This window comes from Barbus barbus (assembly GCF_936440315.1).
Source record: "Barbus barbus genome assembly, chromosome: 30".
NCBI lineage: Eukaryota > Metazoa > Chordata > Actinopteri > Cypriniformes > Cyprinidae > Barbus > Barbus barbus.
Genome location: NC_136758.1, coordinates 22,729,245 through 22,755,320, shown reverse-complemented (window position 1 = coordinate 22,755,320; position 26,076 = coordinate 22,729,245). Strand labels below are relative to the sequence as shown.

The following is a 26,076-nucleotide window of genomic DNA, read 5'->3' as shown; positions in this document are numbered from 1 at the left end:
TAGTGATGGTGCTTTGAGAGAAATCAAATTGCTTAAAGGCCTGTTATACAATATTTTAAAGCCAAATATGTAGTTTTTCAATGTTAAAATAATTTCTAATATGCCGAGGCATCTAAAGCATCTGCAGATTGACTTGTCCCAAACATTTCTATATATAGCAACGTTGGCTCAACCAGTGGTGTAAGTTTGGAGGCAGGGTTTTCTGTTTGACTGATCAATGGCAGACTGGGAAGTGTTTGGGAAACCCATTTGAAGTCAAACAACGTTGGTACTTCAATATCACAGAGAATTTGCACTTTTAACTTGAGCCTATATATAGGCTCTAATGCAATAGCCATATATGCAACACCCTAGCAACCACTCAATTCTGTATTGCACATGTATTAAATAACTTACATGGGTCATTTTAATTACTAAATTAGTTTGAGGTACTGAACTAGTTTTAATTTAATTAATTTAAAATATACACCTCTCTTGCTTGCCTCCTAATCTAGTTTTCCATAAACCTGGCATTGTATATTAGGAACGTTGTTGGTTTTTTGATGTTTGCTTCTAGTTTCACTAAAAATTTGTCCTTAAACATCATATTAATTATTTTATAAATGAAACTGGACAAGAACCCTATATTGGTCTGTTTTAATAAACATGTTCTTGTGTATAATAATAATAATAATAATATTGTTAAGGCCAATATTTTTCTGTCCATGTACAGTCATTAAAGACAAACAGACTGTATTTCCATGATTTGTATCTTCCACTCAATGTAATGATCCATGGTTTAGTCATGTGAACTAGTATATCAGCTTTCTGCAGGCATTTTTGTGCTCTCAGCCTCCCTATTTCCCGCAAGCTTCATTCAATACCTGCTGTCTCTCTGCTTCCCTTTTCATGCAAGTTATTGAGCTTATTGAGGAAGCCTGCAGCATGTTTCAGCAGTTATTATAGAATTACTATTGTCACAAGTTCTTTGTCTATACCATCATTATTTCATTAAACGTGTGCACCATATTGACAAGCCACACCAATAAGCCTTGTTTGCTAATTAATTACATATTGACAAGGCACATTAAGGCTTATTTGCTCATTTGTTTGCAAATTACATTTTTAAATGTTCAGGAGGACATTCTTAAAATAAGATAAATCTATTAATATACTGTATATATAATATATAAATATATATAAAGAGAGAGACAGACAGAGATTTTCTTTCTTTTTTTCTGCTTTGTGGTCTGTTGGATGCGACTTGGGATCATCAGAAGGTGTTTTCGTCTCTAATTTCTTGTTAGTCCTTTCTGTACGCTCATAGCCGGCAGATATCTATTGAAAGTTACTTGAAAAGATGATTAATTTTTTGTTAAGACACTTGAGAAAATCAATACAAGGAAGAGAGATAATTCCAGTAACTGCTGCTGAGTATGTCTGAGTATGCAGTTTACACAGCCTGTCCTTAGGGGTCAAGGTTATGCTGGTTAGAATGGCTTAGTTAACCTCTGCAATACAGGATACTAGAAATCAGTCATTTAAAACTAGATAGCAACAAGACCAAACATCTCTCTAACAGCTTTTCAAAAGAATATGCATTCTGATACTTTTTGTGCAAGCAATGTATACATTTTATTTTAGCCAAGAAATCATAAATGTACGTAAAACAATATATAAAATAATTAACTTAAAAAAAAAAAAAGTTGCATTGTTTGCACATAATTTCCCTATCAATTTGTCAAGAGGTCATAATGTTACTGTAGCAACAAACACAAACTGAAGTAACTATTTAGGAATTAGCCTTGGAAATGGTGTAGGAATTCGTTTCAATCTTGACAGTCTTGTCGAACCAGGCAGTGTTAGGTTTTCATATTCAACACATCTATGATCATCTAAGAACCCGTTTGTAAACTTGATATTTATCCTGTTAAACAGCTTTTCCTAGACGGATACGAACGTCATTGCGCCGCGCCCTCATTAAGCGCCACGCAGACAGAGGGAGCGATACACGCAAGATGACAAGCCCCGCCCATTTTCTCATCAATATATGTGGTGATTGGTCAGAGATTTTTCGAGGCAGTCTGTGATTGGACAATTGAGAAGTCGTTAATAACAGAACCAGATGCAGCAAACAGTGATTGGTTGGTAGGCGGGACCTAACAAAATACATGAAAAAAATAATAACGAAGGCGGAAGTGTGTGCGTGTGTCATGCTGGAACATCGAATATCTCTGTAACTGGATTCATTCAAACATTTTATAGAAGCGAAAGCGGTCGATATCCATATGTCTCCGTAAGTAAATGACAAGTTACATGAATCTAATATAATGTGATCGCGAGCTCTGTTGACATTTGATTGAACATACGGATGGTATTTTTAAAATGTGGGTTGATTTCGTCCCCAGGGAACAGCAGATTGAAACCAACAATATGAAATGAATCTAATCAATACCTGGACGTAATATTGTGTACTTTCTATACGGCAATGTGACCTTTGCCTTTATTATTAAGGGCTGCCATAAACTGCTTTGAGATTATTCTATGCTCTTTACTTGAAATATGATATTTTTCTTGAGAAAGCAATCTTGATAGACTAACTGGATGTTGTACTCTGTCATGCGTTGGATTTTTGGTTTGTATTCATAACACACCTTGAAAAGAAAGATCTATGTAAGCTGTGTCTTGTGTTATTTTAGTATCATTGAGATACTATTATAGTTATTAATAAATATATTAATGTTTATATGTATTTTTTTTATTGTCATTGGTTCTATTTTTATAAATTTTTATTTCAGTATTATTTTAATTGACTAATTTAAATGAAATTTTAATAAAGTTAAACTAAATATATTTCCTTGGCAGCTAGCCAAATTATTATAATTTTTTTTAAATTTGATCTTTTATTTTATTACAGTCAGTGTTTATTTCAAGTAACAAAGTTTTTTATGGTTTAAGTTTGTTATAGTAATAACATACCATCAAATGAAGTTTGACTTTGAATTGTAAATGTTTAAATGATCAAAGTCCAAATAAATTGTTGCCAGTACACATTTATTGCCGGGGATTCCCGATCGATGATAAATTCATATAAAATGTAATTTGATCATAGGGTCTCTAGAATGTTGCTTGACGAAACTCCCCTGTTTGATCCTTCTCTGCTCCAAGAGCTGGACTGGAGCAGCAACACCGTCTCCTTCTCACCCCCTATTTCTCCCTCGCAGCCCGGAGAAGGCCTGGTCCTCCGTCCTCTCTGCACTGCTGACCTAGACCGAGGTACTGGTTACCATTCAGCACTCTGCTCACTCATGTTCAGTTCTTCAAACAATCATGATAAACATACGTTGGTCTTTATGCCTTTTTAGGCTTCTATAAGGTCTTATCACAGCTCACAGTGGCTGGGGATGTTACAGAAGAACAGTTCAAAGGTACTGCTTGTTCTTAATGCAAAACACCCCTTAGTTTTTCATCTCACAGTATAAGATACTCACTCTTTTTTTTTTTTACAGCAAATTTTGAACATATGATGAAATCTGGAGACTATTTTGTGATAGTGGTGGAAGACACAAATCTTGGACAAATTGTTGCCACAGCAACACTCATCATAGAGCACAAATTTATCCATGCTTGTGCAAAGGTAATTGACTTAATATTTTGCAATTGAGCTTATTTTCATAGTGCAATATTATATAATATTTTGGGGGGTTTTGTCCCGGCAGAGGGGGCGTGTAGAAGAAGTGGTTGTGAGTGACGTATGCAGAGGGAAACAGCTTGGAAAACTGTGAGTTTGGTTTTTAGAAACACTTTTACAATAGTTTTAATCATGAGTTTCAGATTCCTGAATACTGTATTTTCTTTCTACATATCTGTATCAAAACTAAATACCTTGACATAGTACTTTTGTGTTTGTTTTAGGTTGGTATCAACATTGACTCTCCTCAGCAAAAAATTGCAGTGCTATAAAGTAACACTGGAGTGTGCGCCGAAAAATGTGGAGTTTTATAAGAAGTTTGGCTACTCTGCTTCAGACGAGACTTACATGCAGTGCCGGTTCTTTGACTGAATCCAAAAGAATCTTGAACATCACAGAATGTTTGCTTTAGAACTCTTAATCTGTTCTATTTTCTGAGATCGGACTACCTCGAACTTTAGCCAGCAAAAAAAAGAAAAACTTGATCATTTGGTGACAAGTTATGTCACAATAACAATGTTTTGAAATGAGCATTTCGAATTCACAACAGAACAATGTGCATATTCATGAATGTTTCTAAATGTCCGCAGTCAACATCAAGCACTTGCTTTGAAAGTTATTCAGTTTTCTATTTAAAATGATTTCGCTTCACATAACTTGCTATAGAAACAGAAACCAGTTCAAATCATATAAAGAACGTGGTTTACATTGTCAGCCACAAGAAGAAACACTGTGGCCTGTCTAAGAGAAAAGTTTTGTTGTATAGAAGGGCTGACGTACTTGAATGTTTTCTAATGTAAAGATTTCTATACATTTTTTAAGAGGGAAAACAAACCGTTTCAAACCCATTTTGTTTCCAAATATACTCTTTACAAAACAGTTTGAGGCATCTTTCCCTCTTTTAATGTTAATGCTGTGCTTTATTCTCTTTAAAATGCCAAAACTCAAATCATGTTTTTCATTCTCTGAGTGAGTTCTATGAAAGCCGTATTGAAACGGTTTTTAAATTATTTCACTTTCTCTTACAGGTACTCATCTTTAACATAGAGATCAGAAATAGAAACAAGGTTTACATTTATTTATTATGCTCATGTATTTTCTCAATTTTGGCTTTAGTCTTAGCCACTGGTGATAATCATTAAAACCTAGATTGAGGAAAATAAATTATTTTAAAATACATCCTGATTCAATAAAAGCATATCTTTGTACACTAAATGCCTTTATTTTTTGTAATTTCACTGATAGCCGGCATTCAAATGCTTTGTCTCATCTGTCAATCAACAGCTAAACATGTGGCAGTGATGTTATTTGTGCTTTTATAAATGTTATATTTTAAAATTTATGTAAAACCATTGAATGACAAGTGGGTGAATGGATTGAAATTGTTACATTAAAAATCAGTGATAAATCTCAAGTTTATATATCTATTTCAGTGAAACTGGATTATTGTTCTAAATCTATCCACACCCAACAGTCCTGTCATAAACGGTCATACCTTTACACCGGGGACTGATAACATTGAAAACACAAGATATAAAGTAACAATCTTTTATTGAGCAGTGGGATGTTAATTCTATGGCAAACGCGTCTTTCCTTACCTCGGTCTGAATTAATTTCCCCATTTTCATCCTAGCTTTTCTTGACTGATTCATCCTACCATTTCATTTCTACGGCAGTGACAGTCCCATTCTTTGATTCCCCTCCCAACCCAAATCCGTCCAACAACAAAACAGTAATTCAAGTATCAAAAGTGCATTATTGCAATACTGTCCCGCTGCAAATGCAAAATGCTTTAAATACTATAAAACTGCAAAAAATTTCAGTGCATATAGCTCAAAAAGGAAAAAGAAAAATATCAAATCTTCCCCAGCTCCAAGGGTGACGAGGAGCAGTCTCTCCCTCCCAACCCCTGTACAAATATTTACATTTTTAATCCCAATAAAAATGTAAAAAGAAAAGTCCACTGTGGTTAAGCACTTTTTTTTAGTAAAGCCTATCCATTTTGTGCTGCTGTAACTTGCATACTCCCGAAATCTTCATCCTCTTCTAGTGTTCGCTTCAGACTTCCTGTAGGGAAAGATGGATGATATTAGGAACGGCCACAGTATGTATAATGACCTTAGTATGTAGAAATTACAGCTCTCAGTTCTAGTGTACAATTAAGCCAGTTATTCATTTATTTATCTAGAAGATGCTATCCTAAGTGACTAACAAACGAGTTACTAACTTAACCATTAATCAAATGGTGCCAAGAACAAAGGCAGATTCACAATGCAAAAAATAAAGAGTACAAGCTATAAGTGAGACACAATTCTGCCCTTCATTTCATCAAGATAAATAAAAAAAACTAATGAAAACTAAAACAATTGTAAATGCTACAAGTGACTTGAGGCATCACAACACTATAACACATTATGAATATTCAAATTGCTAAATATTTAACAGTATTATTAAATTGTAAGTGTTTTCAAAGATTAATTCTGACGGCAAAGGAAATCTTAATGAGCAAATACACTTAAATATACAATACTGATAATTAAAAAAAAAGAAAAAAACATCAGTTGATAATTGATGTATGGTTCCAATATACTATGCATCGCTATTAGAAATGATTAATATATTCACAAACTGACTGTTTGGCCATAAAAGAATGTTCTCTTACCTGGCATCCCAGCTTGGATGGAGAAAGACCTGCCCAACTGAATGGGTGCCATCATCTTGATGGTAAGCTTTGCAAGATATATTGCTTCATATTCCTTGATGAAAATGGAAAGAACATCCATTTATTATGTATGCATGTATATAAAACAGCTATAGCACTTAATGCTGAATTAATTATTAATGCTGAGATTACTTTAAAATCATACCTGTAGCTGATGAACAAAGCCTACATTGGGATTAATGCAAAATCGTCTCTCCTGTACATGACTAAACGCATCCCTGTAAGAACGTATATATATATGACACGATCTGCAAACTTCAAGACAAACCATATGATTATGTATTCAATTTTTGGACATGCACTAACTGTTAATACACTAATAATATTACCTGTATTTCACACCAAATGTCTCCATAAGGTAGGCAATAACTAAGGCAGCGCTGTGGGGTGGGGGAAGATAATCAATTTAAATCAAATCAAGAGATTTGAGATATATTATAAATGATTAAAAAAATAGACAGTTAAAAGACAAGCTTTTTATAACCATTAATAAAAGATGATGGACTTTAGTTTTAGCATACCTTCTTGATATCCCTGCATTTCCATGAACAAGTGCCTTTCCTGCAACACAAAAATGTGCAAGTCATTACACAAATTGGATGAGATACAGTAAGTAAATAAAATTAATATTACTGACTATGACAATCCATTTTCTTTACAAGAAACGTATCTTTACCCAGGATCAGAACAGAGAAAGTGCTAAATTTACTATTAAAAATAGAGATCAATATGGAGAAACATTCATTACCCCCCGTCTCTAAACATCCATCAATAAATTCTTTAGTCTATAAAGAGAAAAACAGGTTATTATAATTAGAAAAAAAGAATTGCACACCAAATAAAAATGTATTCATATAAAAAAAAAAAAAAAAGCTAAGCTTACCATTGGGAAATATCTAATTATATTTTCCACAGGATTATCTGCTATATCTAAAACAAGGTACCTATAAATAAGTAAAAAAGTTAATGTTAGAAATAGTGGAGCTTTATACTGAAGTGCTAAATAGAACAAACCAGAAATCAAAATACCTAAATTTATGAGGAAAGTTTGGCTTTATAAAGTTGGCCTCAATGTCTTGTCTGACACACACAATGTGAGTTATGCCTTGCTTTTCCAGCATTGAGAGCTGAAAGAGAAGATGAATTATTACAGGAAACCCCAGGCATTGATCATTTTCATCATGACGCCAAAGAACAGATCATCTCTACAGTACCTTACTCTTCATAGCAGCTGAATAAGGGCCAAGAAACAAGCCTGGGAGGATTTCCTAAATCATTACATCACACAGTTTTAGTAAAAGTGATCATTTGTTGAGAATGAGATATGAAATGTGTATACAAAAAAAATTATATTGAAGGTGGTGGAAAAAAAAAGTCTACTGAAAGTCTGTACTAACACAATGTACAAGTATTTACTGTACCACAAATACTATATCAGTAAAAAAGCCATAACAACAATAAACAATGTGCAAAGTTTATGTTCATTATCACTCACCTGCATCTCTCTTCTCATTGGATATGCCCAGTCCTGCAGAAATTAGATTACAAAATCAGTATTTACAAGCATTCTTACAGTATTACCTCACCTATAGAATCATAAACTGCAGCACAACACAGGAATAAAACTCCTTGTTATTAGCATCTACCTACATATGATCAAGACTAGACCAATAATCGGTTTGATAGATATTTATAAACAATATTTACTTTTTTTTTTTTTACTTAAATCACTTTTGTAATATTAATGTATTAACAGTATGAAAGTAATGATGGACTGGAGTCGTGTGGATTATTGTGATGTATTTATCAGCTGTTTGAACTCTCATTCTGACGGCACCCATTCACTGCAGAGGATCCATTGGTGATGTAATGCTAAATTTCTCCAAATCTCTTCTGATTAATAAAACACACTCATCTACATCTTGGATAGCTTGAGTGCAAGTAAATAATCAGCAAATTTTCATTTTTGGGTGAACTATTCCTTTAAATTAAAAGTCTTGAGGTCGAAGTATATTGTATTGTAAAGCAGGATAGTGAATTATTTATTTGCAAACAAGTCTAAAAGCATAAATAAAATCGGTTATGCATAGGAATTATCGGATTATTCCCAGTATAATGATAAATACTACCCATGCTACTTTTCCTGAATGTGCTTGTTGTCTTTTGCAATGAGATTTGTATGACTTTGACTTCTGAGTTGTTGTTATTCTAGGACACTGCTACTGGATGCACATGCTAACTGCTCAGAGCAACGACTTATTATATATTAAATATATCAGCACAAACCGCTGTATTTATTCATGCATTGACACACACACACACACACACACACTAGTCAAACATGTAACTGTTACTGCTTTGAAACAGATGTTTTGAAGAATGGCTGTAATCCAGCAGTTGTTAGCACTGCGCTAATATGTTTAGAACATACCAGCTGCTCTTCTTTGGCGGCGGGCAGGGACGGGAACTGGAGTTTATTCCCTTCGTCCATGCTGCGAGCGGTATTCCAGCTTTCAATACGTTCACCTCCCCTTTGATGGACTGGATATAAAGACGAACTAAGTGCAAATAAAGTAGAGTTTGTGGAGGAGCTCCGCACTCACGCGCGCCATGCTGCTTCCACCCAGGACGGTCACGTGACACGAGAGCGCCATACGTCGGGCAGGGGCGGAGTCATGAGATGTCCGTCAAACGATCAATAAACTTTTTTAGAATTGGTTTAATACTAATCTGCTGACATTAAAAAAACACAATATTTAGTGGTAATACAGCTCAAGGTTGGTAGAAACTATTATTGCCTTAAAATTTTCAACAACATCAATTGTAAAATTGTCTTTGACGTAAAAATCAGCTTTTGAACTTTAAGCAATTTTTAAGTTTTTACTCGAAGCTTTCTAAAAATTCTAAATTTTACAGCATTTTAAATCACCAATTTTTCCTATGTCTGCCATTTTGATGAATACAACACTTAAGAGTGATTTTCTTTTAAAACTTTTTCACCTTTTTCACTCTGGTATATCAGTAATAGTTTTCTTTAAAGTATATATATTTTCCAAATATTAAATTCATTTTTTAAAGCATTTTTAGCTTGTCCCTCAAAATATTGTCCACTGTTACATTTGACTACTGGCCCTGTTTTTTTTATGAAAGTTTTATTTTTATTTTAAATGAAAAAGGAAATTGTATCTTATCATACATCATTTCCTTGGAGGGAAAACAACTGGGGAAGGTGAGTGAGAGCCTCTGTTTTGTTAATTGTTTGTTTTTACTTATTTTATCTTTCCTGTCTGATGGGGTCAACCTCTACATGTCCACCCTGTTAAAGGGAATATGAAAAAAAGTCAATAGAAATTCTTATTTGTAAAAGTACCATTTTTAAAAAAACATTCAATTCTTTATTTGACAGACCTTCTGTGTTAGCATTTCTTGCTCAGACTTTGTGTAATGGCTCATTTTAAGTCAAAATTTCCACCCTGTTAAGTCAGAAAACCTAACAGGCTGGACACATTTAGTGTACATAGTAATAGTGAAAGCAGTTGATGTTTAAGTTGAAGAAGTAGTGTATTTAAACTTTATTACATTTTACATATTCATACATTTTTTAAATTGTTGTTCATTTGTCCCTAACAGGGTGGTCATTTTTGGTCCTCTTCATTTAATTTGGCTCATAATTGCTTAATGTATATATTCAAGGATGTATATAGGCCTACCATATATTTATATACCAAAATTATTTTTCACAATTTACAGCTCCCTTGCATGATTAGACAAGAATTTCATTTTTTAAGTGTTATGATGTCCAAAAGACACTGAATCCCAGGAATGACCTACTTATAATTTCTTTCAGGAAATATAAATCTAGTATAATGTTGATATCTCTTTTTATTGATCACTCAACTCTACATTAGGCCTATACATAAAAAATACAACATTCATTCAATCATTTGGCTGTTTGCATAATTTAACCAATTCAACCAATAACAAAATTTTCATCATTCTATATTATACATAAAATACAATTATTATTATTTTCATTGTTGTTGTTTTATACAGTATTTACAAGGAAGAAGATTACAAAGTGAGGTCCAGCTCACAGGTCTTTGTGCAAACTTGGGTTGCCAGCGAATTCAAAACCGGCAATTATAGTCTTATCTATCTTCGGTGGGTGTCGATGAGTCTGTTTGGACACTGTCCGGGCTCTCAGCACGATACATCAAGTAATTCAGTCCCTCATTGCTGAGCACAGGAGACAGTCCAGTTTCAAGGTCTTCATCTTCATCCACACCAGTGCAGACCTCCTCTTCTGAAGAACCAGCACATACGGTTACCATAAGAGGTACATAGTAACGAGTCAAAAATCTGCGCACAAATCTATACATCTGATTCAGATGTAACTGAGTAAATCTTATTTATTCTGTTATATATGAAGAAATTAAGATCATACCATCTTCTTGGTAGGCTTGGTTCACATGACCCGCTGCTCCGTTCTGGTTTGCTCTTTTATCCTCATAATCTCTCAGTTTACTCAGGGTTTCCTCAAGGTACTGAAAGTTTGGCCTCTCAGCTGGTTCTTTGCTCCAGCAGCTCATCATCAGATTATACCTAAAAATCAGTAATAATATCCATGCTCATTCAAAGTAAATATTATATCTTTGTCTTCACATTCAATCAATTTATAACAAGTATTTGTTGAAATCATCTACTAATATCACTTACAATCTCTGTGGACAGCCTGCTGGTGAAGGCAGTCGTGCACCTGTACTGATATGGCTTAAGACTTCATGGTTGGTGTATGTGGGATACGGTAGCTTTCCTAATGTCATAATCTCCCATAAAAGCACACCAAATGCCCTGAAATGTGCAAATTTAAGAAAATATATTTGTAGGAATATGTATACAACTCGTTCCATTGTTAAAAATAAAGTTTGTTTTTTTGCGCAGTGATGCCATACACTCATAAAAATGGTGCTATATAGCACTAAAAGTGGTTCTTGGCTCGTAATCATAGGGGAACCACGTTTGGTACTATATAGCACCATATCTTTAAAGGTGCTATACAGCACCTTTGTCAAATGGTGCTATGTAGAACCATAAGAGGTGACATAATGCATTGCATTTCTTCAACAAAAATGGTGCTAAACAGCAACAGCAGTGGTTCTTTGGCTCGCAAACAACCTTTAAAGGGGCTTAACGGGTTCTTTATATGGCAGTGGTGCTATATAACACCTTAATCACCCCAAAGAACCGCTGAAGAACCATATAGGAGCTTAACAGGTTTAGTATATGGTAGCAGTGCTATATAACCCCTCAGTCATGCCAAAGAACCGGTAAAGAACCGCTGAAGCACCAAGATTTGGTGCTATATAGCACCAAAAGTGGTTCCCCTATGATTACAAGCCAACGAACCAGTTTTAGTGCTACATAGAACCATTTTTTTTAAAGTGTAGAATTACCATTTTGGGTTCCCCATGAATGTTTCATTGATCCATTGAACCATTTTTTTTTTTTTAGTGTGAAGAAATTTTTTTATAATCCAAAGAACCCTTTCCAACATATACAGTAACTCATTCATGGTGCAATGGAAAGGTTCAATGGATGTTAAAGATTCTTGAAACCATATATGCAAATACAGAATAATTTATTTTACAAGAGTGTATGGCAACAAGAAAACTCATGATACTGACCAGACATCAGAATATTTATTGAAAATCCCATCTGTTAAGCTTTCTGGTGACATCCAGCGAACAGGAAGCAGACCTTCACCCTTCTTCCTGTAGTAGTCGTTCTTATACACGTCCCGGGCCAATCCGAAATCTCCTATTTTAATAACCCTTTCTGGGTCTGTATAGCTTCTTACTGACACCAGACAGTTCCTTGCAGCAATATCCCTGTGCATATTAAATATAGTTTAATTTAGATGCATTAAAATTAACGTATTTCACAGGCACTTTTATCCAAAGTGATTTACACTGTAATCAAGGTGTACATTTCAGGTGTTAACACATTCCCGGGGAATCAAAGCCATGACACTGGCATTGTGAGCATTAGCATCTTTACCTGTGAACAAAGTGCATCCTTTCTAAATAAGCACATCCTGTGGCAACATCCAAACTGATGTCCAAGAGGCTGATGAGTTTCAGTAGCTCTTTATGGCTCTATGAGACATAAGAACATGTGAGTGCTAGTCAATAAGAAAAGCAGCTCATATATTAAAACAATGCCTCACAGCTGTAGGACGAGCTCCTCTCAGGTAAAAACGAAGGTCTCCTCCTTCCATCAGCTCCAGGATGAGGTAATGTGGCTCGTTTAGCAGACACACTCCAAGCAAACGCAGGATGTTAGGATGATTAAACTGGCTGGATAGCAACAAAACACCACATGATTAATCTGCTCCAAAGTCATAAAGCCATTTTTGTTACACCAGACTTCTATTTCAAATAAATGCTGCCCCATTGAACTTTCTGTTCTTCAAAGAGTCCTGAAAACACTGTATCACGGTTTCTGCAAAAATATTAAGCAGCACAACTGTTTTCAGCATTGATAATAAAAAGAAAGCAGCAAATCAGCATATTGCAAATGATTTCTGAAGGATCATGTGACACTGAAGACTGGAGTAATGATGCTGAAAATTCATTTTAAAATATATTGCAATAGAAACAGTTATTTTAAATTGTAATAACTGTATTTTTGATCAAATAAATTTAGCCTTGGTGAACATATGAGACTTCTTTCAAAAATATGAAATGCTTTCACTGACCCCAAACTTTTGAAAATAAATAAATACTAGTTCACAGCAGAGCTATCTCAGTAAAGTCTCCTTTTATACATTATTTTCTCCCAGAACACTAATTACCAACAAACCCCATGACAAATATTGCCATTTGCTCCAGGCCAGGGGGCCACATCATCATTTGTTTTGCCCCATTGTTCCCTATTATAATCATATTTTTACTGTGATGCTGAGAGCAAACATGTCTTTTACCTCATCAAACAAGCTTCTTTTAAGAATTCAGTTTTCTCATAATCACTGGCATCTCTTCGCAGTGTCTGTGAAGAGATAGGTTTGTGAAACATTTTATAATCACAATCTAATTGCTGAAACAGCATATAGGTAGTCACTGTGGAAGTATATGAGAAATCATGTTAGTATACCTTGACAGCCACTCTCTTCTCCGGCACAACTTCAGTGATTTGGCTGCCAACTGTAACTCCTTCATAAACTTCTCCAAAAGCACCACTACCCAACAACCTCTGAAGCTTCAGACAGTCTCTAGGAAACACAGGAAGTGTCTCGATCTCTCCTTGGGTAGGTATGTTACTGGGAAATATGGGAAAGTTGTTTAAATATTAACACTTTTTGTGGTTTATAGATGCAACAAAATCACATTGAAATGAGGCCTTAGTTTGTAAGTGATGTTCCTGTGTACCTTATAGCATAGCAGGCACTCCCAAGACCAACTAAACCTCGAATATACTCCAACTCCACATCTGGATGGACGTGTGCACCTATTTGCGTAACTGTCCCGTGATCCTTTTTTTTATGGTGTCTGTGCCAAACTACATCAAAACAGCAGGGAAAGCAAGTGTGCTTTCAAATCCTCTCATTAGAATTAATATGGGGTTGAAACAGATTTCTACAAAAGGAACTGTGTCATTTGTGTACTTACTGACTGCGGCGAGGATGAGAATAATCAGTGCAATACAGGCAGCAACCGATACAATCACAATAATCAATGTCATGTCAGTGTCTAATGAAGTACCTGCTGGGTGACAACCAGAGAGCAATTAAAGGAATAGTTGAGCTAGAAACGAAAATATGCTGAAGATGTACTCACCCTCAACCATCCAAGATGTAGATGAGTTCATAGACTTCATCTGAACAGATTTGGAGAAATGTAGCATTACATCACTTGCCCACCAATGTTTCCTCTGCAATGAATGGGTGCCGTCAGAATGAGAGTCCAAAAAGCTGATAAAAACATCACAATAATACACAAGTAATCCACACGACTCCAGTCCATTAATTAACATCATGTGAAGCGAGAAGCTACGTGTTTGTATGAAAAAATCGATAATTGGGATGTTTTAACTTCAAACCATATTTTCTGGCCAAATAGTCCATCATCCATGACGATGCATCCTCTAGTGAACAAGTCCATCACCTGTTGCCTGCCCTCTTACATCAAATTCCACTGACATATTTGTTTAGAACCGTTTTCGCTTTTGATCTGTACATTTTTCTCTCTTGATTCAGACAAGACAATCTTTTCACTGGAGAAAAAAACTATTATGGATTACTTGTGGATTATTGTGATGTTTTTATAAGCTCTCAATCTGACGGCACCCATTCACTGCAGAGGATCCATTGATCAGCAAGTGATGCACTGCTATATTTCTCCAAATCTGTTCTGATGAAGATACAAACTCATCTACATCTTTGATGGCCTGAGGTTGAGAAAATTCAGCAAATTTTTTAAACTATTTAAAGTCACCTTATTTTAGATAGCACAATAAAATACATGAAGAGCACATTTTTATTTTCTTAAATCTGCTTTTTATGTTTACTTTTTTTGTTATATTTATATTTAATGATTAATGCAGGATTCTTACCTGGAGTAATCAAAGTTGTTTGTGTTGATTCCCCTTTACCCCAATACGAAAACGGGGTTATGGTGATGTTTAATTTGTTTCCTGGTTTGAATCTTGCGATATTCATGACTGTTTCAGAAAACGTGTTAAGAGGATGACAATATCTGGTGGGGAACTGCAGAAATATGTTGGAAATACATCAGTGTTTTTTATTTTTTACCAAAAATAGTTCATTTAAATAACTTAAGGTGGATTTAAATCCTCTCATTTAAAATAATCATAAAAAAGGTGTACATTTTGAAGCTGTTCCACATTTCTCCACAGTTCGTTAGACACCACACAATAAAGCACTGTCCCATAGTCAATAATGCTGGGTTCCCAGTGTATCTGGATAAATGTGTCATTCCCTTCAAGAACAATTTTGGAAACTGCAGGTGGAATAACTATAGGAGGAGATACGAATCCATCTGGAAAACAAACACAAAAACACATACAAAGTGATAATGACTTTTAAGAACACGTGCTAGAATAAGTTCATATAAAACATGATGTTTTAACACAGTGCTGACCTGGAAGAGGTTTCAGCATTTGCTGTACAACAGAAAAAGCTGTCAGTGTTTTGCTGGAAGACATAAGGACACTGGTGTTTTGCTTCAACTCCTGAAACCTGAGCTGTTTGTTCTCATCCAACCAAACGAGTCGTCCGCTGTAGTAGCCCACCTGATGATCTGTGATTTGTGATGTTGTCCATCTTGCAAATTCTACCGCTTTAGACTTCTGCATCCTTTACCGGTTAATAGAATTTATGCAAATCATTAAAAAAAAAAAAAAACATTTATTCAATAAGAAAATGTTATTACGAGCCAAACTGGTCACTGACCATAGCATTCATTAATGAGATCTATCTGTTAAACATTTGTATATGTACCTGTAACCACTGACGTTCACTCTGTAAAGACTTATAAAGGAGCCATCCTGCACCAGCCAATACAGATTTCCTTCAATCATGTTCAAAGTGATCCCAGCAACCTATAATCAGAGTGTGTGAAATCAGTGTTTTCAACACTGTAAGTATCAAATCAGCATATTAGAATGCATTCTGAGAGATCATGTGATTCTGAAGACTGGAGTAATGATGCTGAAAATTTACCTTTGACATCACAGGATTAAGTTACATTTTAAAAATACCCCAAGATCCCAAAGCTTTGAATGGTAGCGTATTTGATGTTTTATGTGTATATTTATGTCCTCACCTCTTTCCCAGAGAACACACTCAGTTTTTCCAGGAGTTGGTAGTCGTCTCCATCCAATCTACAGCCTTCTACTGATGTTTCAGTGGTCCAGTAGATGGCAGCATTCAATGAATCAACCACCAAACTGAGAATCTTCTGTTCTGCTTGGAGAAATATCTCAACCCCATGACCAGATACAGACCCTCGGCATATCTGATAAGAGATGCAAGATATCTCACAATTAGTTGCTACTGCCACATAGTCAAAAAAGTCAATAAAGTGTTAGTAGCTTCTTTTTATTATGTTTTTCAGTTGTCATTAATTCAAGCCTAATTTAATATAAAAACATACCTGATTTGTGTTGCAGCTCCAGTATAGATACTGTCCCAGCCAGTCAAAGGCCAGTGCTTCAGCATTCAGGAGTGAAGGCATTGTCATCACATTCAACGACTGGTCACCCAGATCAATCCAGTTAATGTGACCCGAACTGTTAGTCCAGTAGATTGTGGAACTGTACCAGTCCATATCTGTTCATGAAGAAAGGAAAACATGCTATATACCTTGTTATATAGTGAGAAGCACTGTAAAATATACAATCAGATGCAAAATAATGTTATAGCTATTTTTATTTTTTGCACTATATAACTAAAATATCAAAACAAGTGCAATGTATTTTAAAGAAATTATTCAAGTGCTTGTGTTAGTAATTTATTTTTAATTTTTTTTAAAGAAATTAATACCTTTATTCAACAAGGATGCATTAAATTGATAAAAAGTAACCATAACAATACATAATGTTACAAAAGATTTCTATTTCACATGAAATTTTTAATAATTTTAACATTACTACATTTTAAAATATAGTAAAATAGAAAAGTTATTTTACATTTTAATAATATTTCACAAAATTACTGTTTTGACTGTATTTTTTTAATCAAATAAATGCAGCCTTGGTGAGCACAAGAGACTTAAAAAAAAAAAAAAAAAAACTTGAACAGTAGTATATATCTCAAGCACACATTTGAATCAAAACACTTCACAATATGTTTATTAGGTTTCAAAATATGAAAGAATAAAATGAAGGCAAAATGTCTTGAAAACTTTCTGGTTGTCAAACTTTATGGAATATGTTTATTGTATATATAATAAACTACACCTGTGGTTTGGATACTTGTGTGGGACCAGTAGGTTAATAAAAATCTAAAAGTTCCTCAGGAAGTGAAGTTAGACCTGAGAGGCGCTAATAGCACAGTTTGTTTGCTGATGCCACTTGGTCTGATATTTTTGTATCGAATACAGTGAAAATCTAAATATTTTAAGTGTGACTTAACGTAAATGCCTTTTAGAGTCACTGTTATGTTCTATATATGATCTCTCTGGATTCTTACCTTTCACATCTCCAATATAAGACACCATTTGTTCCACAAAGTCAATGCTATCCAAATCTTGCTTCCATATGCCATCCTCACTGGCAGCAGTAATATACGGGGGCTCATCGGCTGAGAAAAAAGACAACTTTTTAATAGTAGCCAGTTTATAAATATTAAGGTAAATGATAAAATAAATCAATATAATCACCAGGCTGGAGAGTTGTTCCTTCATATGAGACTGATTTGGAGCATCCACCAGGGGAACAAGCCCTGAGAGTGACACTGTACTGCTGTGAACTCTCCAGATCTGGGACTGTTGCATGTGTGCCAGTTAGTCCACTAAAATTCATCACCACCAACCCATTCATCGAGCAGTTTATAGCATAAGTCCAATTTTGCCAGGCAGATGGACCTGCGAGGAACAAAACTGAATTATTTAATGGACAACACGTGTTATTTTATAGGTTAGCAAGATGAAATCTAAACCAATAAACCTGGCTTCAATAAACAAATGACAATTCTGAGAATAGTCTCCTACTAATAAAACAACCCAAAAGGGTTATTATAACAGGGTATCACTCACTTGCTCCAATCACATTTTCAGGTTTATCCCAATAAACGTTGGCTTTATCTGATCCAAAGAGGACTTGGAGTTGTTTTGGCCTTCTTGGCACAGGATAAGGTTGCGCAGATGCACTAAAGTAGCACAGATTCCTAAAGCCGTCATTTTGACTATGGATCACATCACAGTCCATAGCGAATTCATTAAAGGTGGCAACTTGACTCTGGCCAACTTGCTTATACAGTGCATAACCATTGGTGAGCATGAAGAAATCATCCTCATAAACAATGCTGTTTGCTTCAAAGTTAATGTTTGTGTAGAGCGTAATGGGAAACAATCCATCCACAGATGTGTCATTGAGCGTTTGATCACTTCTGTCGTGATAAACAAGTCTCTTGTTGGGGAAACTGACCACAAAGTTGGAGACAGAAGGCGATTTTAAGACATGAATTATCTCATGCTGCTGGCCAGAGACGTCTGGAAGAGGGCTACGATATATTCCACTGCTCAGCAACAAGAAAAGCCATCTGACAAACACAATTTTTCAATTTTATTAAATTATATTTGACTTAAATTAGTCAAACTAACAAAATATATAAACTAAAATCTTTACTGTTCCTCAAATCTTGCCCTGGGGGGCCAATGCGCTGCAGAGTTTAGCTCCAACCCTGATCAAACTCACCTATCTGTGATTTTCTAATGATCCTAAAGACATTGATTGTCATGCTCAGGTGTGTTTGATTAGGGTTAGAGTTAAACTCGGCAGGAAAGTGGATCTCGTGGGCCAGATTTGAGGATCCCTGGTTTACACAATGGTTTATAGCTTTATATAAAAGCAGAGACGTATATATAAAAGCTTTATATAAAAGCAGAGCATTTTCTAATTTATGCTTGTGTATGTTGCTGTTCTTTTGAAGTCTCTGGTGGCTTATAGACAGGGCCTCCACAAGAACAAGCATGACCCAAAATGTAAAGTCTAAACTGAGTTTCATCTGGTGCTTATTGCATGTTGGAGATTGCATGCAGCTAAAGACAACATGAACATTTATACTATTTACTTACAACATTTAAATGTCCCCAGTCTTGTTCTGCACAATTCATAAGTGTATATTATTTTAAAGCAAAAGATTGTTGTTTTACACAATGTGAGTTTGGGGAAATATAATATTAACCAATAATACTTTTTGACCCATACGATATATATATATATAGATATATAAATCAATAATAGCCTGATTTTAATGATCCATGACCCATCCTAAAATTCTGTTCAATGGGCCAAAAACATCTTTGGTTATTGACAGGCATTGTTATTTGTAAGTATCACATAAATCACAGATATTTTTATTGTATTTCATAGATCATAAAAATGATTAAATAATAATAAATAAATATATATTTAGAATTTTATTATTTAGAACGTTATTATTTAAGGTCAATTCTGGGATTAAAAACTGTTCGGTGCTTAATTATGTTTATGACACTCACCCATTATACGGATCTGCAATTATATTTACAGCGTCACTGGTGAGGTGGAGATATATATCCACTGGAAAAGAACAGTCATCTAATCCACAATAGTAGACCTGCATTTTATTTTTGTGGGAAAGAACGCACAATAACATTATTTACATGAAAAAAGCATTAATCTTTCTTGATGGCATCTGTTGCGTTTTGACTTGCCCTTCAAGGAATAGTTCACCCAAAAATGAAAATTTGCTTACTCACCCTCAGGCTCAAGATGTAGATGAGTTTGTTTCTTCATCGGAACAGATTTGGAGAAATTAAGCAAGAAGCTGTGTATTTGTGTCCTATCTCACCCGTAGGTCTTTCAGGGTGGCCTGGGGAGGGGAGGTATCCAAACCACATCAACTGGTCACTGGAGTTCCTCAGGGATCGGTTCTTGGACCCCTGCTCTTCTCCACATTCACTACATCACTGGGTCCCATCATACATGCACATGGCTTCTCCTATCACTGCTACGTGGATGACACGCAGCTCTATCTCTCTTTTCAACCAGATGACCCAATGGTAGCTGCACGGATCTCAGGCTGCCTGGCTGACATCTCAGCATGGATGAAAGAACATCACCTACAGCTCAACCTGGCAAAGACGGAACTTCTGGTCTTCCCTGCCACTCCGACTCTACAGCATGACTTCACGATTCAGTTAGGCTCATCAATGATTACCCCATCAACTTCGGTCAGAAATCTTGGTGTAATCTTTGATGACCAGCTGACCTTCAAAGAGCACATTGCAAAGACTGCTCGATCCTGCAGGTTTGCACTACACAACATCAGAAAGATCAGGCCCTTTCTGACAGAGCATTCTGCACAACTTCTTGTCCAGGCCCTTGTCGTTTCCAGGCTGAACTACTGCAATGCTCTTCTGGCTGGACTGCCATCAAACAATCAAACCTCTACAAATGATTCAGAATGCAGCGGCACGACTGGTCTTCAACGAGCCCAAAAGAGTCCATGTTACACCTCTCTTCATCTCCTTGCACTAGCTACCAGTGGCAGCTCGCATCAAGTTCAAGATACTGATGCTTGCATACAGAACGACCACAGGCTCCGCACCCTCCTACTTCCACTCACTATTACGAATCTACATCCCCTCCAGAAGTCTGAGATCAGCTAGTGAGCGACGCCTTGTGGTACCATCACAGAGAGGCTCAAAATCACTCTCCAGAACATTCCTGTTCACCATTCCTGGCTGGTGGAATAATCTTCCCACCCCTATCCGGAATGCTGGATCCCTGTCAATCTTCAAGCAACAACTAAACTCATCTCTTTCGGCAGTACTTGACTTCATCCTAAACTCAATTTTTTTTTTTTTATCTTTCTCTCCTTCCCTTGCTAGCTTTTACTTATTTGCACAATGACTGAGACTTGGTGTTACGAGCACTTCCTCTGTCTGATTGCCTCTTCAAGATTAATCGCTTCTTGTATTCCCCAATTGTAAGTCGCTTTGGATAAAAGCGTCTGCCAAATGACTAAATGTAAATGTAAATTTGTAAGAAACGCATCCATCATTAAGGCATTTTAACTTTACACCATTGATTCTGTCTGTAATCCATAATAATGTTTTTTGTCCTCTCACATTAGAAACCACTTAAATTGTTTAGAACTGTTTTCACCTGTAAACAGAGCTTGATCTGTGCATATTTCTCTTTTTCAGTGGAGAAAGCATGTTATGGATAGATAACATGTATTTTATCCGAAAGCAACATTTTGAAGTTAAAAACATATTAAGGATGGTTTTGGGGAAGCTTTTTACTTCACAAGACATGAACTGATGGACTGGAGTGGTGCGGATTATTGTGATTTTTTTAGCAGCTGTTTGGATTCTCATTCTGACGGCACCCATTCACTGCAGAGGATCCACTGATCCACTTCTCCAAATCTGTTCCAATAAATAAACAAACTCAACTCATCTTGCATGGCCTGTGTTTGAGTAAATTTTCAGCAAATTTTCATTTTTGAGTGAACTATTCTTTTCAGTTTGTAAAAACAAACAAAAAAACATTTACAGTAATGCACTTACAATAAAAGTCTATAGGGAAGGGCAGTGTGGTTTGTTAATTGTTCGGTACAAAAATACATGATATTTGATCTTCAAAGTTATCATTTTAGTCCCCTAATTAATGGTAAATACACACCCTACCACTGGACACATAGTAAACCCTCTCATAAAGCCAGTCTACAGTCAGTGCTGTGACCTCCAGCGGGGCAGAGTGCAGAAGCTTGAGATCTGAGTGGTCGGTGAGATTTCCAGCCCCTTTCACCCAAATACGAGTCCCCTCAGAGAAATAGATGCGGTTGGAACTGTAGTGCACTGCCACCCCTGAAAAAAAACATAACAAAAGTAAGATGTCAGAAATCAAGGACCATCTACACCAAAAGGTACATCTTATTGCTCAAAGGTTGCTCTTTCAAACTTACTGTAAGTATCAACTTTGTCTCAAAAAGTCCTAAAATTCCTTACAATAAATTAACGTGCTAATTGCTGGCATAAAGTATGTGTGCTATAAAAAATAAAGTGTGTGGTATAACTTGATCTTGGAAATTCATTACTGGGGTTTTTCTTAGGAGACAATTTTGCTCTCCATTTAATCTTCTTACTGTCTAAGAGAAACAACTGAGATATTGAAGTACTCTCATTTGTGATTTCTCTTTCCTGTGGGCACTCTTATGTGGTGGAAATGTTTTATAGTTATTGATTTGAGGAAGAACGGACCTGTGATGTTGCTCTCGATTAGACTGTCTAAGAGACATTGTGCTGTAGTGAAGAAATCGGCATCCTCTTCTCTCATCCTTAATGAGTTCCATCTGGATGCAAAGACCCACCGGCCTTCATTCTGCTCTGAAAGTCATCACAGATGGAGCAATAAGATTATTGTTTATTTCAAGGCATTGCAAACACAATGCATTGAGAAATATTAGCAGAATGCTGAAGTACTGTGGTTGCATGAAGCTTACCATGATTTCATCAAGCAGGACAAGTTTTTGGATCAACAACGTCAGATTTTAAGTTAGATTTAATGGCAACTGACATGGTTTTGCATTGTTGATGTCAATATTTCTAAAGTTTGAGGCTCGTATGATTTTTTATGTTTTTGAAAAAAGCTTCTTATGCTCACCAAGTCAGCATTTAAAATAAAAAAAATCAGTACAAACTAAAATATTGTTAACTATTTTTACAATTTAAATAACTATTTTAATACACTTTAAAATGTTATTTATTTCTGTGACAGTAAAGCTGAATTTTTAATTTTCTGTGACAGTAAAGCCGACCAACAAAAGATCCAGGAACATGTTCTACTTGGCAGGATAGAGTAAAAGTGAGCCTAAACTAACCAACTTGTACTGGTGTTGTTATGCTGGTTTCAGCGATTGAACCCTGGCCCTCTTCATTTACAGCAGCTACAGAGATCCTGTATGAGATACAGTCAGTACAGTCAATATTATATGTCAACAAAACATAATAACGTCAGACGATTACAGTGTAAAAATGAACAATGTATACACTGAATACCTTAAATATTGCATTCTATGTTGCATAAAATTGCAGAAATATAAAAATGGGAAGCCTACTACCTATATGTAGTGTTATGGAATGTCGGGTAGAATGTGTTGAAGAATACATTTCCTCCGGTTGCTACACTGATGACGTGTCTGTTGGATGTGAGATTGAGGTTGAAGCCCAAGATGGGTCCTCCTGGTTTTTCAGGTCGAGACCACTGAACCTCCACACTCTCTCCAGACACGCTCTCAATACTCTCAATGGATGGGCTGGAGGGCACTTTTTGGAAGGGAAACACATTAAACAGCTTCGAACAACTGATTTTGAAACATAATGTAAAAAGACTGTTGAGCAACTGTTGATTTAACCTACGTCCAAATGGTTTTGTTCGGTACCAAGTGCTCGCTGGAGAACAAGCGTGTGTTTCTGCAATCAGAGCCCAGACCCTGAATTTATAGCAGGTGAAAGGTTCCAATTGTTTGATGGTGTACGGCGATTCTGTCACATTCTATGAGGAAAAAAAGGAACATTTTTCAATCTTATGGAAACTTTCAAGAATTTTTCGGATGATATTTCATTTCAAAATTAACTTTTTCTCTGCAGCTTACTGTAATGTGAAAAATCTCACACGATCAAAAAAATATACTAATAAATATTTTAATTTCAAACACATGCTGTTCTTTCTATTTATCAAAAGATCCTGAAAAAATGATCATGGCTTTCACAAAACTATTAAGCAGCGCAACTGTTTTCAACCCTGATAATAATAAGAAATGTTTCTTGATAACCAAATCAGCATATTATAATCATTTCTGAAGGATCATGTGACACTGAAGACTGGAGTAATGATGCTGAAAACTCAACTTTGCAATCACAGGAATAAATTATGTTTTGATGAATTATGATAATATTTCACAATATTACTGTTTTTACTGTATTTTGATCAAGTAAGTGCAGCCTTGGTGAGCAAAAACATTAAAGTCTTACTGACTCCAAACTTTTGATGGTAGTGTATATTTGTAAAGTACAACTGTAATTATACATCACTGTAATATTTTTATACTGAATTGGATTTAAGCTTATTTTATTGATTTAAAAAGCTTTGTTTTTGCATACAGTAATATGAGATTTGGGAGAAACGTGTTTGAAAAGAATGTCATACTAAAAAATATCCTTACTAGTCATTAAAATAACCTTTATTTTCTTCTTTGAAAAATTTTTTTTCTTTCCTTTTCATTTTTTAAAATTGAATATGACCTGGAAATTACTTGCACCCAAACACATATTGCTGAATTTCACTCAATAATTTATGATGTACAAATGCACCAAAAGTAAGTGGAATTTAATCATCAACTTGACAAATATACAGTGAACATAAAGTCATCCAGTACCTCTGCTTGTGCCCAAATCCCAGACAGACTAGGACCAGTCCACTGAAGAATATACACCACATCAGACTGATTCAGAGACTCCCAGGTCAAAGTTATGTTATGAGATCCGATCCAGGATGCATAAGGTGCTGTGAGCTGACATACAGCATCTGGACAGGAAGAACGTAAATGTTTGTAAACCAATCAGTAAACAGACACCGAAGTGAAAGAAGCGAATAAATTGTAAACTTGATTACAAATCCTTGGCAGTAGTCCTACTCATACTCACTTGGGCAAATGGCATCCGTACACTGTCTGAAGCCACTTTTGGCTGTCTAGAATTACAATATTTGAGACATTAGCTCAAATAAATGAGAAAAAAAATCAATACTGGTCCAGATTGCATATTAACAAATCTTAAAAGTCTTACCATGGGGTGCACTGAGGCATCAAGAAGCCATTTGTCACATGATGAAGCTTTGAGAGAAATAAGCAGAAATAGTAGCGCTAGCAGAAACTGTAAACCCGTAATTTCCTTCCTTTCCCAACAAATCTTTTCCATTTCACATGCACCGAACTCCTGGATTCAAAACACACCCTGCACAGAAACAGGCTACAGTGTTAATGTTCACATTACAGTAGCGGATTTCCCCAACGACTTAATTATTGATCTGTAACGCACAACCATGGCAGGACACTGTCCCTTTAAAAGTCCCTCAAAGTTTGTGGTCACCTGTTCCGCTCAGGTGTGTCTGACCAGAAACCAGACGGAAACAGGTGTTTCGTAAGAAGACTCTCAAAGCATGTGTCATATATAACCATTCACACAGATTAAGCAGACTGAACTATGGCCACTTGATTGTAAAGTGTAGAAGTTCTTATCTTTACAGTTGTCATAGATTCAAGGCAGTGTTTATTTAATGGTTAAAGTGTAATTGCTATGAGTTCCAATGAAGGAAAAGTGTGAATTTTATCAATAACAAAGTGCTCACTATACTATGTAAAGGTATTTAGTGTCAGATTCAGCATATCTAAGATAATGTACATAACCATCCAGACAGGTTTAGATTGAGAATAGCAAGAGTAAACAGCAAGAGGTTCATTCAGCTGAAAAAAATAAACCTTAGTCAGGTTAGAAGCCATTTCGAATTGAACACAGATGAAACGAGGCTGTGAGGGAAAAATGCAGTTTTTGTTGACTGAAAGAAAAGACATTTCATCAGCTGAACAGTCAGTATGTTGTTAAACAACAGTACAATCTATTAAACTACAGTACTTCTATCCCTCACAGCCTCGATTTCATTCCTGTCAAAAATGAAATATTTTCAAGGTCAACTGGTTTCCTATCTCTATCGATATCACCTGTCACATAATGCCCGAAAATATTTTCAACTTGTTTCTAGGTTTGTAAAACCAAACAAAAATCACAATGAATGACTTGCAGTGGTAGTCAACATCAGGTTTTGTAAGTTTTACCTGGCTTCCCCTCGAGGTGGCGATGCTTTACAAAATCTTTGCTCTAACTAATGTCAGAGA

At 35.6% G+C, this 26,076-nt stretch overlaps 3 protein-coding genes across 5 annotated transcripts; 1 reads left to right on the top strand and 2 right to left on the bottom strand.

Annotated features, from left to right (window-relative positions):
• The first annotated feature begins 2,146 nt into the window (after nt 1–2,146).
• Nucleotides 2,147–5,082, top strand: LOC306850575 (glucosamine 6-phosphate N-acetyltransferase-like). 2 transcript variants are annotated; one of them, XM_079386267.1, is made up of 7 exons: nt 2,165–2,275; nt 2,388–2,440; nt 3,092–3,255; nt 3,345–3,407; nt 3,489–3,616; nt 3,699–3,760; nt 3,895–5,082. In XM_079386267.1, exons 2-7 carry the CDS (start codon nt 2,418–2,420, stop codon nt 4,040–4,042), a joined length of 588 nt encoding a protein of 195 aa, XP_079242393.1. In that variant the 5' UTR covers nt 2,165–2,275; nt 2,388–2,417; the 3' UTR covers nt 4,043–5,082. The 2 variants fall into 2 exon arrangements, with proteins under 2 accessions (XP_079242394.1, XP_079242393.1); XM_079386268.1 differs by lacking the exon at nt 2,388–2,440 and having other exon boundaries at nt 2,147–2,275.
• On the bottom strand, nt 4,730–9,061 carry LOC306850574 (serine/threonine/tyrosine-interacting protein A-like). Its single transcript, XM_079386266.1, has 11 exons — nt 8,824–9,061; nt 7,888–7,920; nt 7,607–7,660; nt 7,422–7,519; nt 7,276–7,336; nt 7,141–7,177; nt 6,914–6,953; nt 6,722–6,772; nt 6,538–6,610; nt 6,333–6,426; nt 4,730–5,737 (listed from the first exon to the last, which is right to left on the bottom strand). Exons 1-11 carry the CDS (start codon nt 8,881–8,883, stop codon nt 5,664–5,666), a joined length of 675 nt encoding a protein of 224 aa, XP_079242392.1. The 5' UTR covers nt 8,884–9,061; the 3' UTR covers nt 4,730–5,663.
• A 1,090-nt stretch (nt 9,062–10,151) lies between these two features.
• On the bottom strand, nt 10,152–25,274 carry ros1 (c-ros oncogene 1, receptor tyrosine kinase). Of its 2 annotated transcripts, none has more exons than XM_079385935.1 (28): nt 24,971–25,274; nt 24,830–24,875; nt 24,562–24,710; nt 23,543–23,678; nt 23,245–23,449; nt 23,005–23,081; nt 22,385–22,510; nt 21,807–21,991; nt 19,634–19,731; nt 18,167–18,672; nt 17,792–17,995; nt 17,602–17,712; nt 16,565–16,740; nt 16,235–16,426; nt 15,910–16,010; nt 15,551–15,765; nt 15,276–15,448; nt 15,003–15,156; nt 14,060–14,155; nt 13,820–13,949; nt 13,545–13,710; nt 13,375–13,439; nt 12,619–12,748; nt 12,450–12,547; nt 12,077–12,280; nt 11,109–11,243; nt 10,837–10,994; nt 10,152–10,695 (listed from the first exon to the last, which is right to left on the bottom strand). In XM_079385935.1, exons 1-28 carry the CDS (start codon nt 25,100–25,102, stop codon nt 10,541–10,543), a joined length of 4,323 nt encoding a protein of 1,440 aa, XP_079242061.1. In that variant the 5' UTR covers nt 25,103–25,274; the 3' UTR covers nt 10,152–10,540. The 2 variants fall into 2 exon arrangements, with proteins under 2 accessions (XP_079242061.1, XP_079242062.1); XM_079385936.1 differs by having other exon boundaries at nt 14,060–14,152.
• Nucleotides 25,275–26,076: the final 802 nt, after the last annotated feature.

Coding starts and splice junctions, on each gene's coding strand:
- LOC306850575 (XM_079386267.1), top strand. CDS start 2,418: ATGAATCTAATCAATACCTGGAC. Junction 3,256..3,344: donor CACTGCTGACCTAGACCGAG/GTACTGGTTACC, acceptor ATGCCTTTTTAG/GCTTCTATAAGGTCTTATCA. Junction 3,408..3,488: donor TACAGAAGAACAGTTCAAAG/GTACTGCTTGTT, acceptor TTTTTTTTACAG/CAAATTTTGAACATATGATG.
- LOC306850574 (XM_079386266.1), bottom strand. CDS start 8,883: ATGGACGAAGGGAATAAACTCCAGTTCCCGTCCCTGCCCGCCGCCAAA. Junction 7,520..7,606: donor CAGCTGCTATGAAGAGTAAG/GTACTGTAGAGA, acceptor CTTCTCTTTCAG/CTCTCAATGCTGGAAAAGCA. Junction 6,954..7,140: donor TGGATGTTTAGAGACGGGGG/GTAATGAATGTT, acceptor TTTGTGTTGCAG/GAAAGGCACTTGTTCATGGA.
- ros1 (XM_079385935.1), bottom strand. CDS start 25,102: ATGGAAAAGATTTGTTGGGAAAGGAAGGAAATTACGGGTTTACAGTTT. Junction 15,157..15,275: donor ATGTGGAACAGCTTCAAAAT/GTACACCTTTTT, acceptor ATATTTCTGCAG/TTCCCCACCAGATATTGTCA. Junction 12,281..12,449: donor AGGATGCACTTTGTTCACAG/GTAAAGATGCTA, acceptor TAATATGCACAG/GGATATTGCTGCAAGGAACT.